Raw genomic sequence first — 17,179 nt, forward strand, 5'->3', positions numbered from 1 at the left:
CAAATCACCAGATCTCTGATAATGTCAGTACTACTGTGGAGGCTATATGAGCAATCCCAAACTTTTCTGAATAGCACTAGGAAAAAATAATTGTGAGTAGGAAACTGAACTCAAAAGGTTTTCCCTCAAGTTCTTTTGCAGAACTTTCCCCCTCTGCGTCATCATTATTTGTGAATGGAATCACAGAATTAGAATAGAATCATAGAATAGTTTGAGTTGGAAAGGACCTTTAAAGTTCATCTAGTCCAAACCCCCTGCAGTGATCATGGACCTCTTAATACAGGAAGACATAAAGCTCTTGGAGCAAGTCCAGAGAAGGGCCATGAAGGGCCATCAAAGGGCTGGAGCACCTCTCCTACGAAGACTGGCTGAGAGAGTTGGGGCTGTTCAGCCTGGAGAAGAGGAGGCTCCGGGGGGAAAGCTGGGGAGGGACGTCTTACAGGAGTGTGTAGCGAGAGGACAAGGGGTAATGGTTTTAAGCTGGAAGAGGGTAAATTTAAGTTAGACATTAGGAAGAAATTATTTAGTGTGAGGGTGGTGAGACACTGGAACAGGTTTCCCAGGGAGGTTGTCGATGGCCCCTCCCTGGAAGTGTTCAAGGCCAGGCTGGATGGGGCTTTGACCAACCTGGTGTAGTAGGAGGCATTCCTGCCCATGCCGGGGGGTTGGAACTCAATGATCTTCAAGGTCCCTTCCAACCCAAACCATTGTATGATTCTATGATCTTCCAGTAGATCAGGTTGCTCACAGCCCCGTCCACCTGGCCTTGAATGTTTCCGGGGATGGGGCCTCCACCACTTCTCTGGGCAACCCGTTCCAGTGTTTCATTCGCACCATAAAAAATTTCTTCCTTACATCTAGCCTAAATGTATCCTCTTTTAGTTTAAAATCGTAACCCCTGTCTTATCACTACAGGCCCTACTAAAAAGTCTGTTCCCGTCTTTCTCATAAGCCCCCTTCAGGTACTGGAAGGCCACAATAAGGTCTTCTCGAAGCCGCTTCTTCTCCAGGCTGAACAACCCCAAGTCTCTCAGCTCTTCCTCACAGCAGAGGTGTTCCATCCCTCTGATCATTTTTGTGGCTCTCCTCTGGACCCACTCAAACAGATTCATGTCTTTCCTGTGCTGATGACTCCAGAACTGGGCGGAGTATGACAGGTGGGGTCTCATCAGAGCAGAGTAGAGGGGGAGAATAATCTCCCTCAATCTGCTGGCCAAACCTCTTAAATATCTGTTTTCTTGAGCAGCGGTTTTAAAATAATGCCAAATTAAAAACAAACAAACAAACAATAAACCCTGACTTTTCTCTTTAAGTGTAATTTAAAATATTTTAAAAAGAAATGTTTATATGACTTTCTTTCCTTATCAGAATACTCATTTTATTAATTTTTAGGTCCTAATCCAACAAAAGACTTTTCCTGTCACTATCTTCACAGAGAAACGAGGAACTACAGGATACTGTTCTATTTCAGAAAAGCAGACAGTAGTACCGTTTCCTTCCTTCGAGGCAATGAATTGGTAATAGATTTTTTGTCATGAGATTAAAAAGCAAACACTCTGACACTAGAGATCAAGGACTTTAGAACAAGTAGTCTCTGCTAGTATCAGCTTACAATTCTTGATCTCCTTTTGCCCTTTAAAGTCTCTGGTTGTTTCCTGTTTTCAGGATCTACATTCTTTTCCCTTTGAGGGACTCTTCCATACTTAGTACTCCCTCAATAGAATGATGTCTCTCAGAGTTCTAATATTTCTTTTTAAATAAACAATCCAATTTTGAAAGCTCAAAAACACTGCAGGCAGAGAACACAACAGAAGCTAAAACAGATGTACTATTCCTATGGAAGGACAAACAGCAGGTTAACCACTTGCCATGTTTCCCATCTTCTCCTAAGCACTGGTAAACTTCCCCAGGACAGCTCATGTAACTTGTCACCTTAAGAGAATTATCCAGTGATATCTGTTGTGGCTGTGGTGTGGTGGACTAAGTAATTGCCTCTTAGATACCTGCATGTTGCTATTAATAGTTAATAACTGAAACACATTAAAAACAAAATAGAGGGAGGAATAAATATGTGTCAAACAATGAAAAAAAACAATGCTAAATGCATTTACGTCACTATTATTGTAGAAAAGTTATCTTAGAAAATACAGTAGATATTGCACATATGCTATAGTACAAAGATAAAGGCCAGTCACCTGTCAGAAAGCTAAAAGCAAGGACCATGATCAGTCAGTGAACATGCTTACCAAAGAGAAGGTCTGTGTGTTATAGAAAGCAGGGATATCCCAGCAGCTTTTGCAGCTTGGAATATTTTTCCTTCGACATCAATGCTTACAGCACTTGTGCATTCATCCAGCAATGCGTATTTTGGCCTTTCAAAAGCAGAAAAAGAACATTACTTTTCTATGTTTTGGACAGTATTCCCATGTACAACATTTAATTGAAAGAACAACAGAAAGGAGAGAGCTACTTCTGCCAGCCAGCTGCCTCTCATCCACAGCTGGAAGCTGGCTAGCAACAGCACAAAGTTTCCATGCATTATCCAGGTGCTGAGCCAGCTTCCAGGAAAAACAAGTTTTATTTCCTGGTCCGTCTGAGTACATAATGATCTAACTTCTGTGTTCTGGCTTGACCTAGTATTACTCTGTCCTGTCATGAAGCCATGCAGTAGCTACAGTCAACTCAGAAACTTTCTATCCAATGCTGTGTACGGACTGGGCTGCCTTTGCGTGCTTGCAGTCTCCAGAACCCAGAGCTCTTGGAGCTCGGCTTTCAAGCTCCCACAACCTCTGCAACAGTCCATCAGACTTCTGAAATATATGTAGGATAGATGCAGGGAAGATGTTTGCACTGGAGATGTTAAAGAAAGGAACATCTGGAAAATTGAATGCTATGTTGCCAAAAGCAAAGCTTAAGTAAGAAGCAGTGCTCAAGCTAAAAGCAGAGCTTGTACAAATAATGGATAGGGTCTGAGATCCTATGCAACCTTCTAGCAGGACACTATATTGCATGGAGATTATTGTCTACTACAGCTCAAACTATTACAGCAAACCTGCAAAACTCTTGCTTGTTTTCAGATTTTACTTAAAGAACCAATCAAAATGCTTACCTGTGGTAAAACATCCGAGCCATGCCCATCCTCTGTTTTTCTCCTCCTGACAAGACATCTTTCCAATCCATGATGGCATCCCAGCCTTTTAAAAAAAAAGCAAACAAAATTTGTTAGGACCATATAACTTTATGAAGGAAATGCATCTTCACTTGCAACATCTCTGCAATCTGCAACCAAAATAATAGAGAGCATTTCCATTGGAGAAGAGCCAGCTCAGGGTTCTGGATCACATCTTCTGAAGTACCTCAATGCCCTTCCAGGGGCACTCATTTGGAAAAATGACCTATATACCATGTACATTTTCAAAGTAGAATTTAATCTGCTTGGACATGTTGGTATTGTCAAAAAACTTTACTTACCATCCCTTTGAAAAAACAGCTCTTACTTGTGTATAACTAGTAATTTAATTCTGTTGTGTTTCTTTTATAGAACAATTTGCTATTCAGTTTTTAAAGCTGCGAGTGAAAATTTAAAATTCAAAGAAATAAAGTATAAAAACCATAAAAAGCAGTGCCAAACTCCACTGACTACTGCAGGCAAATAATAACTGCCAGCAAATTCAACAGAAACACAGATGCAGATGCAGGGATGCGTTCTGTGTGCACAGACAAGGAACTAACATACAAAACTGCATACAGACAGGAGGAGTTTCTATACAAGTTTGCCACTACCTTGTATTCAGAAACAATCCACAACTGCTGTAACACTGGCTGTCCTTATTTCATATCCTGCACAACCTCCAACTGATTTTATTTCTTTATCACTTTCAGATATGAGCAGCAGGGGGGATGCATTTTATCTGCGACCTTAGGGTGGGCTGGTGTTTCTGTGAGTTCTCTCGCATGATTCATTCCCACTAATGAAAAAATTAAAATACCCAACTGAAAATAAGTTTTCAATCAAATAATCCAGATGGATAGAGTAGCAAAAGAGATGAGTTTTCAAAAAGGAGAATGTGGATGTAGAGAAAATCTGATAAGACATTTCTTTCAATAGATCATCTATTAATGAGACAGGCAGCTGGAGCTGGGCTGAGTGAAAGAGAGAACATTTTTCCAGTTCAGCCCAGAAGCACTGCCACTAAAAAATGAACACGACCAAAAACTCCTTTCTGTCACTGTCAGACTGAAAATAAAACATTTCCCAGAAAGGATTATAAACAAGGTCAAGCAAGGAGGGTGGGCTGTGTAATTTCTGATACCTGACCAAAGGTGAGACAAGTATGGCTTGCCATGGTGCAGGAGGCTGCCCGTGCTTGGTGCTACAGCAGGGCTTCACAGGTATGAACAAAACCTCAGTGAAGCATCTGGGGAGAGGCTGTGTTCTTGAAAACAGGAACCGATGATGCTAGAGATTGAATTTCAAGATTTTTTTCTCCATAAAATTGTAAAATATAATGTTGTGATTTTAAAAATATATATGTATATTGCTAGATTTGAAAACTAGGCATGCACACACCAGAAATACATCACCTTCAGTGACCAGTGTTTTTCCTCAGTTTCGTTCCATTTTTTTTAAGGATCCCAGAGTGCAACCCCCTGGGGACACATACAGTGCTTTCTGTTGAGGGCTCCTAGCAAAGACAGAGCTGTGTAATGATTAACTGAATCACCCTTTGGATGAACCCTGGCAAAGGAACAGACCCACAAGGGGCTGTTGCTGCTGAGCAGTCCCGGTGCTGGGACCACACAGAGAGCTGAAGTGCAGTTCCACCCATACCCTCAGCTTCCAAGAAAGACTGCAAAGCACCTGGAGCGCTCCTTTTTGGCAAAGGGTGCTAGGGGCAAGGAATGGGAATGGTCGTTCATGAAAGCTGTAGAAATAACTACACTTCTAAAGACAACAAGTTGGCTGCTGCTTATATTCTCTTATTTTTATAAATTGAGGGATCTGGATCTGAGCTTGGGTGTGGGTGGCTGTGCAAGTGTGCACATGTGCCTGGGGAATCAGTGCCTGCGTTTATTCAGTTTCTCCCAGATCAGCTGGTTTATAAAGATTTACTAAAAGACAAAAAATTGAATGAAGTTCAAGAAGCATCATCATTCTATTATTTCCTCTAAAGGTGTGAGGTTTAGCCTGTGTTTACCAGGATACAACAGTCATCTCTGTGGTCACTCCAACTTACATTCTAACTGAACATAAGAAGTGCATCTTGTTTCTTCCTGCATAGCTCCCACCCTCAAATTTCCTATTTGCCACTTGGAATTTTTAAACAACAGGTAAGGAAGGATCAATTTTAATATAACTTAAAAAAATTATTTTCTAATGTCTAAACAATTTTGTCTGAACACTTAAGACATTATAACTCACAATAAACAGACTTCCTACTGTGCATTAACAGTAATGTACCTACTTGTTTCTCTTTTCTTCCTGCTGACAAGGCACAGGTCAATGAAGGTCGTTAGTGTTCTGAAAATATCAGCCAAGTCACTGGCTTACATGACCCACAGCTACATCCACTTTACTAATGAAGAAATAAAGTGGCTTATCCATCAATGCAGCACAAATATCTCAGTACATACAAACATAATCCTGGCTTTCAGAGTCTAAATTCCTTGTCCAGCCTCTTGTTACACGTAGCCATTGATTGCACATAGTATGATGTAAATGTGATGAACACTGGATGTCACAGAAATGCCCTTTGCAACCAGTAAAACAAAGAGCATGTGTAATATGCTAGGACAGAGTAACAGCAGTAGAAATACATATACAGCTGAGTGATAGCCTCATGATAGCAACATTCCATTTTCTTGCATGCCTTCTTTTGTAACTCCTTTTACCTTAACTTTCTCAAGGAAAAAGCGACCCAAATTTGACAACAAAAAAGGGTTACATCTAGGATCTGCAATGCTGTATACCAATCATTTTTGTCAATCCTCACACTCTTGTGCAAGACAGAACATCCAGCTGCCATGAAAAGATACGCTTAAAAGTTCCTTTTCCAGATCTACCTTCCAATGCACATCATCAGACATGGACTGAGTGTCACAGCTTTGTGACAGAAGAAAAGCTAGTGCAGCAACCTATAGCCAGAGAGCCCACCCCTGGTGAGTTTTTGAACATGGAAGCCTCTCGCACAGTGCATGTCCCCAGGCAGCTGCCAAAATGGAAGTGAGCCCAGTTTCTGTAGAGGATGAATGTGCAAGGGCAATCCTCAGCTGAGGAAGGAACAAAGAAGGCATCAATTTTGTGAGCCCCAGCTCAGCATGACACTGCAGGAATTTGTGTCTCTGGATTTCAGAGCCACTGGAAGAGCTGGCAAAGCACTCCAGAGTTCCTACTGTTATCAGTAATGAAAGAAAATCCAGGGCTAAAATGACCAGAAGAAAAAAATTTCAGAGAGAGGAAATGTGCTTGTCTGTATGTTTATACGTGGCTTAGCACAAAGGTTCCCTGGACATGACCCAAAGATATGACAAATGTGCACAATAATGAGCAATAATTATAATCCGGGGTGCTGAAAAATCATAAACAGGTTGAACTTGTTCAGTAATGTCATCAGCCCTAACCTGACAGGCCTGGTCCTGCACTCAGCAGGCTGCTACACGTACTCATGGCTCCTCTCATGTGACAGGCTATCGGCAGCCTTGGGCTGCATCACGACTGACGCTTGCTTAATCTGCACTGATGTCAAGGCAGGTCAAAAAGGAACCACTTCATGTATATCTACTGCACATCCCCAAGCTATTACCTGTGATTTCTTGACATGTCTTTTCATCATCTGTGCAGTATACAACCTTCTTTGCTACCCTAATTTTGGATTAAATACACGTCCTGGTAGAGCTTGCAACTCTGCAGGTGTTGATGAGCGCACCTTATTGATAATATAAAAGGAAAGTAACAAAATTGCATCCCTCCAATATCCAGCAGATGAGAAGAACGTTAGTGTGGGCCTCAGTGGGAAGGAAATTCTGCCCCTAATAGCAAGGGGTGCAACTGTCAACAATCGCACTGGGTTCTTCTAGAGCTTGGGCTCAGGGAAATCAGGAGTGGTGGTGGCAGGAAGGAAGGTGGGTCTTCCAGTGGTTTTGTGTATTCTGGAAAAAGTTTTGTCAGGGTAACACAAGCTAAATGCCAAACTGGGTTGCTTACTCTTGTAACCGTTCTATTTACTTCTAACTGGGTCAAACATTATTTCTGAAAAACAGCAGAATTTCTACCATTGGCAGCAACAAGAACAATATCAGGGTCTTATTGGCTACTTTATGCTTGGGATCTGGTGACCCTTGTACTGATGCAATGTGGAAGTTATTCAGCTAAAGGCAATAAATTTATGCCAGGACAAATAAATTAAGTCAGAGTTGTGCACTTCTGGCTCCATCTGGCTTTTTCATAACTGCCCACGGGGAGCAGAACACAAAACTGCAAAGCATTATATTACACATACATGACCTTCATGGTCAATTAAAACACAACAGGGTGATGCCCTATGGAGCCTGCTATCTGGTAGAGGCTTAAAACCGCTAGGCACAGGTGACAGGGGAAGAGACAGGTATGTCTTTGAAGGAGAAGAGGATCTGTAGAAAAAAATATTGAAGAATTAGATTAGATTTCTAAAACTTAATAATTTACAGATAGTTAGCTCCAGTCTTAGAACAGCTTATGGAAAGGGTTCAAAATAGCATGGGCATATCCCATATATCCACAAGAATCTGAATGACTAAAAAGGGTTTCATTGATTTTTTTTTCTTTTATATGTAGTGACCTTTCAAAAAGTGCAATATAATATATAAATAGAAACTTGATGGGAATTTTTCAGCAAAACTTTTTGCTATTGGAAAATGCCAGTGTTTGTTAACCATCAAAGCTGTTTGCAAAAAAGCATAAAGACAGTTCAGGGCAAATCCCTTGCTCCGCAGACTTTACTGGGAATTTTTCACTATTTTACAAGGAAAAAAATCCATTTCTAGTAGAAATCATTTTCGTTTAAAAATCTGATTTTAATTAAAAGAATAAAATAAACATTGAAATTAAAAAAATAATTCAGCTATGTGTAAACAAAAAGTTCAATTGTTCACCTTTAGCAAGTATTTCTCTGGCTTTCTGGTTGGAAATAACAGAATATGAGTCTTTGTCCCAGACTGGAGGAGCTCTAAAGAATATTTAAGCATATGAAATCCGTGTAACGTGTCAAATCATATGTCATGGATTTCCTCCCTGCTCCTACCTTGGCACTTGTCTCTAGCAAATACCCAAGGAGAAAAGGGAACAAGTAAGCGTATTATGAACCTAAAAACTTCCTGGTATGTGATAATCTCTCCCCCTATTTTCCGGCTTTGCCCACTTCTGTCATTTCAGATTGCAAAGTCCCTAAGACACTTTTTTAAACATCTGTGCAGACTTCTGCACAGTGTGCCCCTATCCTGAGTGGAGTTTCAATACAGCACCACTGAACATTAACAGTGTCCTCTGGACCTTTTTATAGACTGCGTGGTCACATGTGCAGTCAGACAGGCAGAAAAGCAAGAATGGGGTCAGCAATAAATACTTTCTTTGGCACAGAAAGTAGAGCAAGACTAATCCAAACCTGGGTTTTCAGTTTGGCAACACAGAACACTGAGATGACCCAGCTGCATCCCATACGTGGAGCACAGTAACTGCCCCATCATCAGTTAAATGCTCCAGCTGCAGAGTTACAAACCACAACAATGTGCATGCAGAGACTGCTAGGGATATGTTTTGGCCACTGAAGGTCACATGTTGTTCAGTACACCTACAAGTACCAATAGGCTATGAGTGCACACTCTTCAGTGGCTTCTTGCCACTGACAATTTAACTGCTCCTCCTTTTCCAGCTTCCCATTCCAACATATCTTCTTGTTCTTCTGCAATCTCAGCACTTCACTTAGTGAAGTAAGGGACTCGGGAATACTAACAGTAGTTAAAACAACAGTGTAGGGGGTAGAGGCCTTCTCTGCAATTATTCCAGTCACTGAGTTTAGCTCTCTGCCTACTTTTTCAGTTCTTGTGTCATAGCATCAGATATGAATGATAGTAATTTTCTGTTGCAACTATGATTACTACTTCCCACTGTAAAATGTGCAGAAAAGACAAAAGATGAGTGTCTATGCATGCTTCAAAAATAAAATGCACCATCTGCCTTTTGAACAGAGCAACAAGCTGACATCCAAGAATGGGAACTTAAGATGTTGCCTTGGGATTCTCCAAGGCTGAGAAGCTACTCTCTATTATCAGAATGATCCTGGGAGATGCCAAGAATACATATTACAAGGCAATACACCTGAAGTACCTTTTCAAAAAGGAGGACTGATGGCTGGCAGAGAGAAACAGGGTACATTCAGCACTCTCAACCTCAGCTTCTTAGAGGGGTTTGAATATCCTCCCTCTTCTCACTAAACATTACCAACTTTGTCCTATTCTTCTTTTAAAAGCATAATGATGGGGAGGAAATTCAAACTAGAGATTAGAGGCTGGTGGGAACAAAAGGGTGAAAACTATTGCTATGCTTGGGAAAAAAAGCCATTAAATGCTCCGGTTCCTTAGACACAAGATAAGTCCTTAGCATCTTGACATTTACTGTGCCAGTGTACTTACACTGTTCCCTACCCTTAGGACAACACTGAGAACAAATAGTAACTTAAACAGCAATTGGGAAATGGCAACACTCTACCACCAGCCAGTGTCATGTGGTTATTTTTAACTTCTTCCACCTGGTGGTCTGCTATCAGACACTCCTTCCCATGGTACATAATCCTGTGGATCTCACAAACCAGGGAGGTGAAAGCAGAGCTGACTCTCATTCACATGCTTTTGAGTTGATGTAGTCAGTGACACTGCAAGGTTTTAAGATAGGTTACATTTTCTAGGAAAATGAAGGGAAGTCATTTATCTCACAATCCCATGAAAACACTGGCCATTACAAGAGAAAAAGGATTTTAATCTTGAGCATGGATTTACTGAGGAGGAGAGGAGCACTTAGCTCTTCTTCCGCTAGCATCAGGAGCAACAACCATATGGATGTGCACCTCCCATAACCACAAAAGGTCTGGATCCAGTTTTGCCAGTTCAGTAAGTAAAGATAAGTCACACTAAGAAGCACACACGAGGAATGGATTTTGTGAAGCTTTTTACAAAAGTATCCAATTTACCTCCTTCTCTTTGAACTATGTGGTACAGATGAACCATATGCAGGATACACTCCAGATCTTGATCTTGGTAGCCTTTTTTGTGCATGTCATCCACTGAGTCTGGATAGATGACTTGATCACGCAGTGTTCCAATGGACATGTAGGGCCTGAGGAACAACACAGACAAACCAGTAACCTGGGGCTGGCTCCAAGCCAGCACATCTTGCTGATGCTCTATAAGCAGAGTATAAAGCGTTAAACACTATGTTGCTAAAACTGGATTTATCTGTGGGTGCACTGTGGGTGAGTGTTTTTCTAAACTTACCCTAGGGACAATGTATGGTTTCCATAACAGCTCATTACAGCATAGCAACAGGGTAGTTTTAGCATGAAAACAAAATGACAGATGAGGCAGAATAAACATCCACTTCACAGCCCATTCTGACTGCTTTCACCCGGAATCAGGGAAACTCTATGCTGTATTCAAGGTATGGTATGCTTTGATATTTAGAAATCGACATAAACACCTATATGATAAAAGTAAATTCTAACAAAGAGTTTGCAGCTTAAACTGGGAAAAACTTCTATGGTGCAGCAAGAGACACTCAGTAAGGAGAGCACTGAAAGCCTCCTTTGCACACTACTATTCTGGACTGCAGAACTGGGCCTGGGCCTAACTTAGCTGGCTCTAGAAACCAGAGTGTAACACTTCTGAATTGCAAAAAAGCATACATTAGAGCAGTTGATCAGCTTAAACCTTCCAGCACCAGCCTCCCTTTGCCAAGCACAATGCTAAGCTGTATGTGAAGCAGCTTCTGAATCACCACATTCCCAGACCAGGTAATACTATCTGTCCTACTAGAACAATCTGTCTCCTCTTTGAAGCCAGAGGCCTAAATCATGGCCATGCCCCTGGAGTGACTATGGACAGTCTCCACAAAGTCACAAGCTGTGTCCAGCCTCTGGTACAGCCCGGGCTCCAAAAATCCTCCTGGTCTCTAAACAAAGTCAGCTCAAAGAACAGTTTTACAGCTTTCTAAAAGATAGGAGGCCACGTAGGCTAGGATAGCAAAGGCAATCTAAGACACATTTATCTCACCATCTCTTTTGCTGCTCTTGTTTTAAGAATTTCTTGCAAAGGACAAATCCATCCTGTCCCACAGATGCTGCTGCTAGCTCTTGGAAGCTGGAAACATCCCAGGAATTATTTGTGAGATTGTTAGTTTGGAGGGGAAGGCCAAAGATGACAAGCAGTCAGGCTCCAGATTCTGTCCTGTTTTCTGTGCCAAGCGTTGCACTAACTCCCTCTGGGTTCATCTTCCAAAACAATACTAGTCTTATTAAAGCTATGGTGCCAGGGGATGATGACAGAGAGGAGCAGTTAAATTTGGGCCAGCAATGAGGAGGCTTCCAGGCAGCTTGCCCTTGCCACAGAGAACTGCTCCCAACAACTTCACAGCATGATGACAAGGGGGCAGTTTTCTTCCCTGAAAAGCCTCTGGACCTGTGAGAAGATTTCAGCCACACAGAGGCTTTCCCTGACCGAGATGTGTAATATTTCAGCAGGTTTCTTCCATTCCCCTGGAAGTGTGACTGCAGAAGGGGTGGATCTACCCATTGTTATTCTCAGAGTCCCTAAAATGCACCACAGAGTAATTTGAAGGAATTCATAATACAGCAGATGTACAATTACAGAACTAAAGCTGGAATGTGAACTGAAAGTCACATTCAAGCTGACATCAGCTGCATTGGTTTTAGTGCTGCAGACACTCATTAACCGTCTGTACCCACCCATAGTTAAACTACTTTCACCTCACCAGCTGGGTGAGGGTGGGAGTGGAAAGGGCTCTGAACTGCTCGAACATATTTGGTCATTTCCCTGCTGCGGGTAGGCACCCGGATGGAGCAAAACCAGAACCACAAGTCAAATACAAGAATTGTTGCTCCCATTTGCTCATTGTTCTACTTTGTGGGAAGAGTGTCGCTCTGGGCTGCTGCATGAACACTAGAATGAAGTGCAGTGAACCATACATGTTAACGGAGATATTGCAAAATCTCAACTCAAAAATTATGTAACTTCATGAAGTAATTATATATTACATTTCCATAGTGGTCTCCATCTAAAATTCCAAAGGGCTTTTTACTGCTTGCATATATAGCAATCACTTCACTTGCTCTACACTGCTGCCATCTCTGGGAGAGAAGACAGCAACTCCACCTGAGCTCAGAGAAGTTGAGAACAGCTTATGCATAAGACACACTTGGTGAAGCTGCAGGTAAGTGCAAGGAGGACAGTTACCAATTATATAATTTCTCTGGGGTTTAACACCTTAGTCTCGTGAAGTATGATCCTGTAATGATCAGCAGCTCTGAGTTTTAACCTACAGCACAAGTGGGAAGGCAATGCTCAAAAGCACAGCACCAGGACACCTGCTGCCATGCTGTACCACTTCCTGGTACAACAACCAAGCACATCTCTCCCCACCTGGTTTGTAACAATGAAAGAAAAGCCCAGCCTGCAGTGGAATAGCAAACCCCATCAATTACTGACTAACTAGCAGAGAGGAAGAATGGCTTGTGATTACTGGTCTGTCCTGGAAGGAAGGGGAGCATGATCTGTTTCCCCCATTCTATAAGGAGCCACTCATGTCCCTGAGGGGACACTTCACCTTGCTTGGCATGAGATGTCCTATTTGGGGCTCCAATTCTTGACCACAAAGAGAAGCACTTCTGTGGTTGGTTTTCATTTATTTTAGGATGGGGATGGATTGCCTTTTGCAAGTCTTTTCTCCCTCAATGGGGGATGGAGACCAGACAGTTAACCTAGATAACTAACTCCTAAAGTGCTACAAAATTTCATCTAACTCATACTAATTATCTCATACCAAGCCAGACTTCCCTGCTAAACTCCCTGACCTGCCATGGGTGCGAGAAAGTCAAAGACATTAAAACCTGCTAAACTTCAGATGTCATTGTAGTTGAGGTTACACTTGTGTGATAGCTGGACATTAAGTAGTAAGCAGTGCAGGTAACTGGACACTGCAACAGTGAAATTTTGGCTTGGCCAGTACGCTCCTGGTTAAAACACTGTTTTCATTAAATTTTTAGCAGTTCAAAACCCAAAACCAGTCTTTTTGTCCTGAAGTAATACTCGAGTTTAACTTGACATAATTTATTTCTGATGGAGTTTTTCTTTTGGGAGTGTCTTGGTTCCAATCTCAAAGCAAGCACTCTTACAGCCTCCAAAAGCAACTCCTCTGCCAGGAGGAGGTCATGTCTTTAATTGTAATAACTCTCCAATTATTTTATTTCTTTCTCTGCTCTCTGAAAAGAGATTCCTACACTGGTTATAAGACAGAGAATTTAAGGTCAGTAATCCTTTTTTTCATTTTTGGTATGAAACCCCCAGAAAGCTAAGAAAACATGCTAATTCTTGCTTGCTTTTCCAGGATTTCAAGGCATTTATTGGAAAAAATACTTGCAGTTCACACAAACTGATCCTTTTTCAGTATGTTTCATGGTTTTATTGCATCACCAATTTCTGTTTGGTGCACTTAGTACTTCACTTTGCAGAGCTGTAACTTCACTCTGCTGGTAACAAGCCATCGTGCCTGAGGCGTATGCCTTGCAGAGCTGGCTTTAACGAAAAATGGTATCAAGATGCGATCTGAAGCCTGTGGTGTGGACAATTCCCCAGTGCCCTACTGGCACATGTCATTGTGTACTATGTTGGCAAAATATTAGACAAATCATATAGGGAGGAAGAGCAAGTGTTGTCTATAATACAGTCTCTTTATTGCAGTTAACTTTGGGGAGCGAGGAGGGAGCAGATGATACGAAAAACATTGGAGTGCATGCCAGTTACTTGTCTTTCTAAACAGAGGTCTTACACACTGAGGCTGTTAGGCATGAAGAGATGCATAATGCCAACTCAAAGGGATTGTAGATTAACACTGCACACTGTAACCAGGCAGTACTAACATTGTTTAATTCACTACTGCCTTGAAGAGCAGAGGACATCACTCTCTTAAGTCATGAGTTAAGGAAAATTAGTTGCTTTAAATGTCAAGAAATTTCTGTTCCAAAATCAGAACAAGCCATATCTACTTTAAGTGTTTACAAATATTTCCTTAACATATTCAAGGGTTTTTTCATCTTCCATGCAAAATAAACTGATACCCCATTTTTACATCCATGATACTGGAAGAGAAGAAAAGAGAAAAGAGAAGCGAAGCGAAGCGAAGCGAAGGGAAGCGAAGCGAAGCGAAGCGAAGCGAAGCGAAGAGAAGAGAAGAGAAGAGAAGAGAAGAGAAGAGAAGAGAAGAGAAGAGAAGAGAAGAGAAGAGAAGAGATTTTAGTTGGAAGGTATCTACAATGATCATCTGGGTCCAACTGCCTGACCACTTCAGGGCTGACCAAAATTTAAAGCATGTTATTAAAGGCATTGTCCAAATGGCTCTTAAACACTGACAGGCTTGGAGCATTAGCCACCTCTCTAGGAAGCCTGTTCCACTGTTTGATCACCCTCTCAGTGAATAAATGCTTCTTAATGTCCAGTCAGAACATTCCTTGGCACAGTTTTAAGTCCAGGACAAAATATAGCAGCTATTAGAGATGTAAAATGAGGGGGTTTATGACAACATAACAGTTAGCAAATCTCTTTCAAGAACTGGGTTCAGGCTAAGCTCTTCTTAGCTTGCAGAACATTAGATTCCCATTTTTCTAGGCTAGCATCCAGGCTAAAGAGGAGTCAAAGGGAGGGTACCTTTTAATCTTCCCACTGAACCAAGGAAACTGCTGCTAAGAGGCAGGAATTATGCGTCTGAAGACAGTTATTGGAAAGAGCCTGACTGGTATAGAATATACCAGTCAAAGTCCTCAGCTGGAAGGAGGAGGCTTTACTACCCGTCCTCGTGTTGTGTATTTTCTATGTTATCTTTTCTTTTTTTTCCCAATGCTATATGAAATATAAAATGCATTAACTATCCTAATCCTTCAGTAGCATTACAAAAACATATTTAAGGGAGTTCTAATCTTATTTAGGTGGCTGCTCTCAGGAGAGGGTTTGCTATAGATAAAGGGGTTTAATGTTTAACTCTCAGTTTGGCAGTAAGCTCCAGTAAGAGGCAGTTCAGACACACATTTATATTTAGAGATTCTTGTGGATTAACTGTAGGTGGCTCCCTTTACCTACTACAACTTATTTATTTTTTTTTATAATTTTCCAAAATCCCTACATCTCTGCCTGATTATCTAAGGAATCTACCTATATTTAGAACTTTCCATCACCTTGCTGGTGCCAAGATCCTATTTTTTAGGTACTGTAATAGTTCAACTAGAATCACCTCGGCAGAACTCTGGCTCTTAGGTCAATAGTAAAAACTCCATGGTTTTCAACACCAGCAAAGCTTGATCAACAGTGATGTTCAAGAAATGGCAACTTCCACTAAGTAAAAGTGATCTGGATTCCTAATAGTTCTTTGATAACATAAATAAAATAAACTGCAAAAAACGAACAAAGTCACCATCACTACAACTTCAAGAAAATAAGATGTTTTGAATGAATGTGAAGTGAGTTCTTTTTAAGTACTGTTGCATCCACTACCCTCACATAGCAGGTGATATCATTGAAGAGTTAAAAAATAATACATAATCTTTATCAAAATGTTAAAAAACCAACAGGCTCAGTTTGTTGCATTGTATCTAGTTCAAGAGATTTTAGGACCAGCTAAAGTTTCAGCTACCCTTCTAAAGACATAAATAATTGATCTCTCTTTAAAATACCCTACACTGAACTCTCCTCTCCACTCATACAGGACTAGCCATGAACAGCCTCTAAATATTTCAGATGGATCAGTTACCAGAGTGGAATCTAATCAGTTTATAACCATTAACATAGTGAACAGGAAATGAAATGCAGTGTATGAGAGTACTTTCTGAATGCATATAATTAGAATCTGTTATCAAAGGCTGAAAAAAATCACACTAATCATTCTGTGGCTTTGTTTGCAAAGAATCTGTGCACATCTCTGCAAAAAAGTCTGGGAGGAAATAATAATCAGAAAGGTAAAAGAAGCCTTTAAAGCGTTATTCATGCTCAGGTGTCATCTCATTATTTACTTACTCACCATATCCAAGATAATTTACATTATAACTAGAACTGGTCAGATAGAATAAAAGTTTAAGGTTCACAATATTATCCAGTTCAGTCTATTTGTACCTGGTGATGGGCAGAGACAACAGGAACACAGGAACACATGCATAATTAAAAACAAAACCCAGACAATTTCTACAAAATATGAGCAACTAATGCAATATGAAATAATTACACCTCCTGCAATTAATCAAATAAACCAATCAGACAAGAAAAATTACTCCCTTTTTCTTAAACATCCCATTTTTGCAGGTCCAGGTTTTTCATACCTCTGGTAGTCCTGATGATAAAAGGATTTGGATGGATCATGAAGATTAATTAACTGAAGGAATAACAACGAGCTTCTCTGGACAAGAGTCTAGCCTGCCAGTCCCACCAGGCAAACCCCAGCCTGGGAGGAGTTTTAGATTTTTACCACAGCAACGTGACACAACAAGCAAGGCATTTTCCTTCTTTTAGAAAGATCCCAAATTATTCATGGTTTTGCAGATGAGAAGTGACACCTTACCTCACACAGAAGACGAAATGTAGACAGTGAAGCCTCTAGAGCAGATGCTGCTTTTGCTCTGGGTTTCTACATTGCTTAGCTGTCCATGGCAACATTTTTTTGCATGCACTGTGATATAAATATGCAAGTAACACTAGAGCAATAGTGTGTAACTAATGAGACATCCTGCCAACAAGTGGGAACTCACAAATTGCACTGAATTCCTCTCTAATCCTCTCTGAAACACTGCATTACACAGGACCAAACCTAACAGCACAGAATGCAGAGATTTGTCATGTATATAGACCCATGAAACATGATTACAGTCATTTTATAAAC

At 41.0% G+C, this 17,179-nt stretch overlaps 1 protein-coding gene across 3 annotated transcripts in view; it reads right to left on the bottom strand.

Moving 5' to 3' along the window:
- The window catches only part of ABCD2 (ATP binding cassette subfamily D member 2), a 48,718-nt gene that overhangs the window by 5,636 nt on the left and 25,903 nt on the right, over positions 1–17,179 (bottom strand). For 2 of the 3 annotated variants that reach the window (XM_051608579.1, XM_051608578.1), the window contains exons 7-9: positions 10,221–10,366; positions 3,110–3,194; positions 2,247–2,372 (exon numbers count right to left, since the gene is read on the bottom strand). In XM_051608579.1, coding sequence (XP_051464539.1) covers positions 2,247–2,372; positions 3,110–3,194; positions 10,221–10,366 — 357 coding nt within the window. Of the gene's footprint in view, positions 1–2,246; positions 2,373–3,109; positions 3,195–10,220; positions 10,367–17,179 lie in introns of those variants that run through there. The other variant, XM_051608580.1, reaches the window with a different exon arrangement.

Source organism: Apus apus, chromosome 1 (assembly GCF_020740795.1).
Source record: "Apus apus isolate bApuApu2 chromosome 1, bApuApu2.pri.cur, whole genome shotgun sequence".
Lineage (NCBI taxonomy): Eukaryota > Metazoa > Chordata > Aves > Apodiformes > Apodidae > Apus > Apus apus.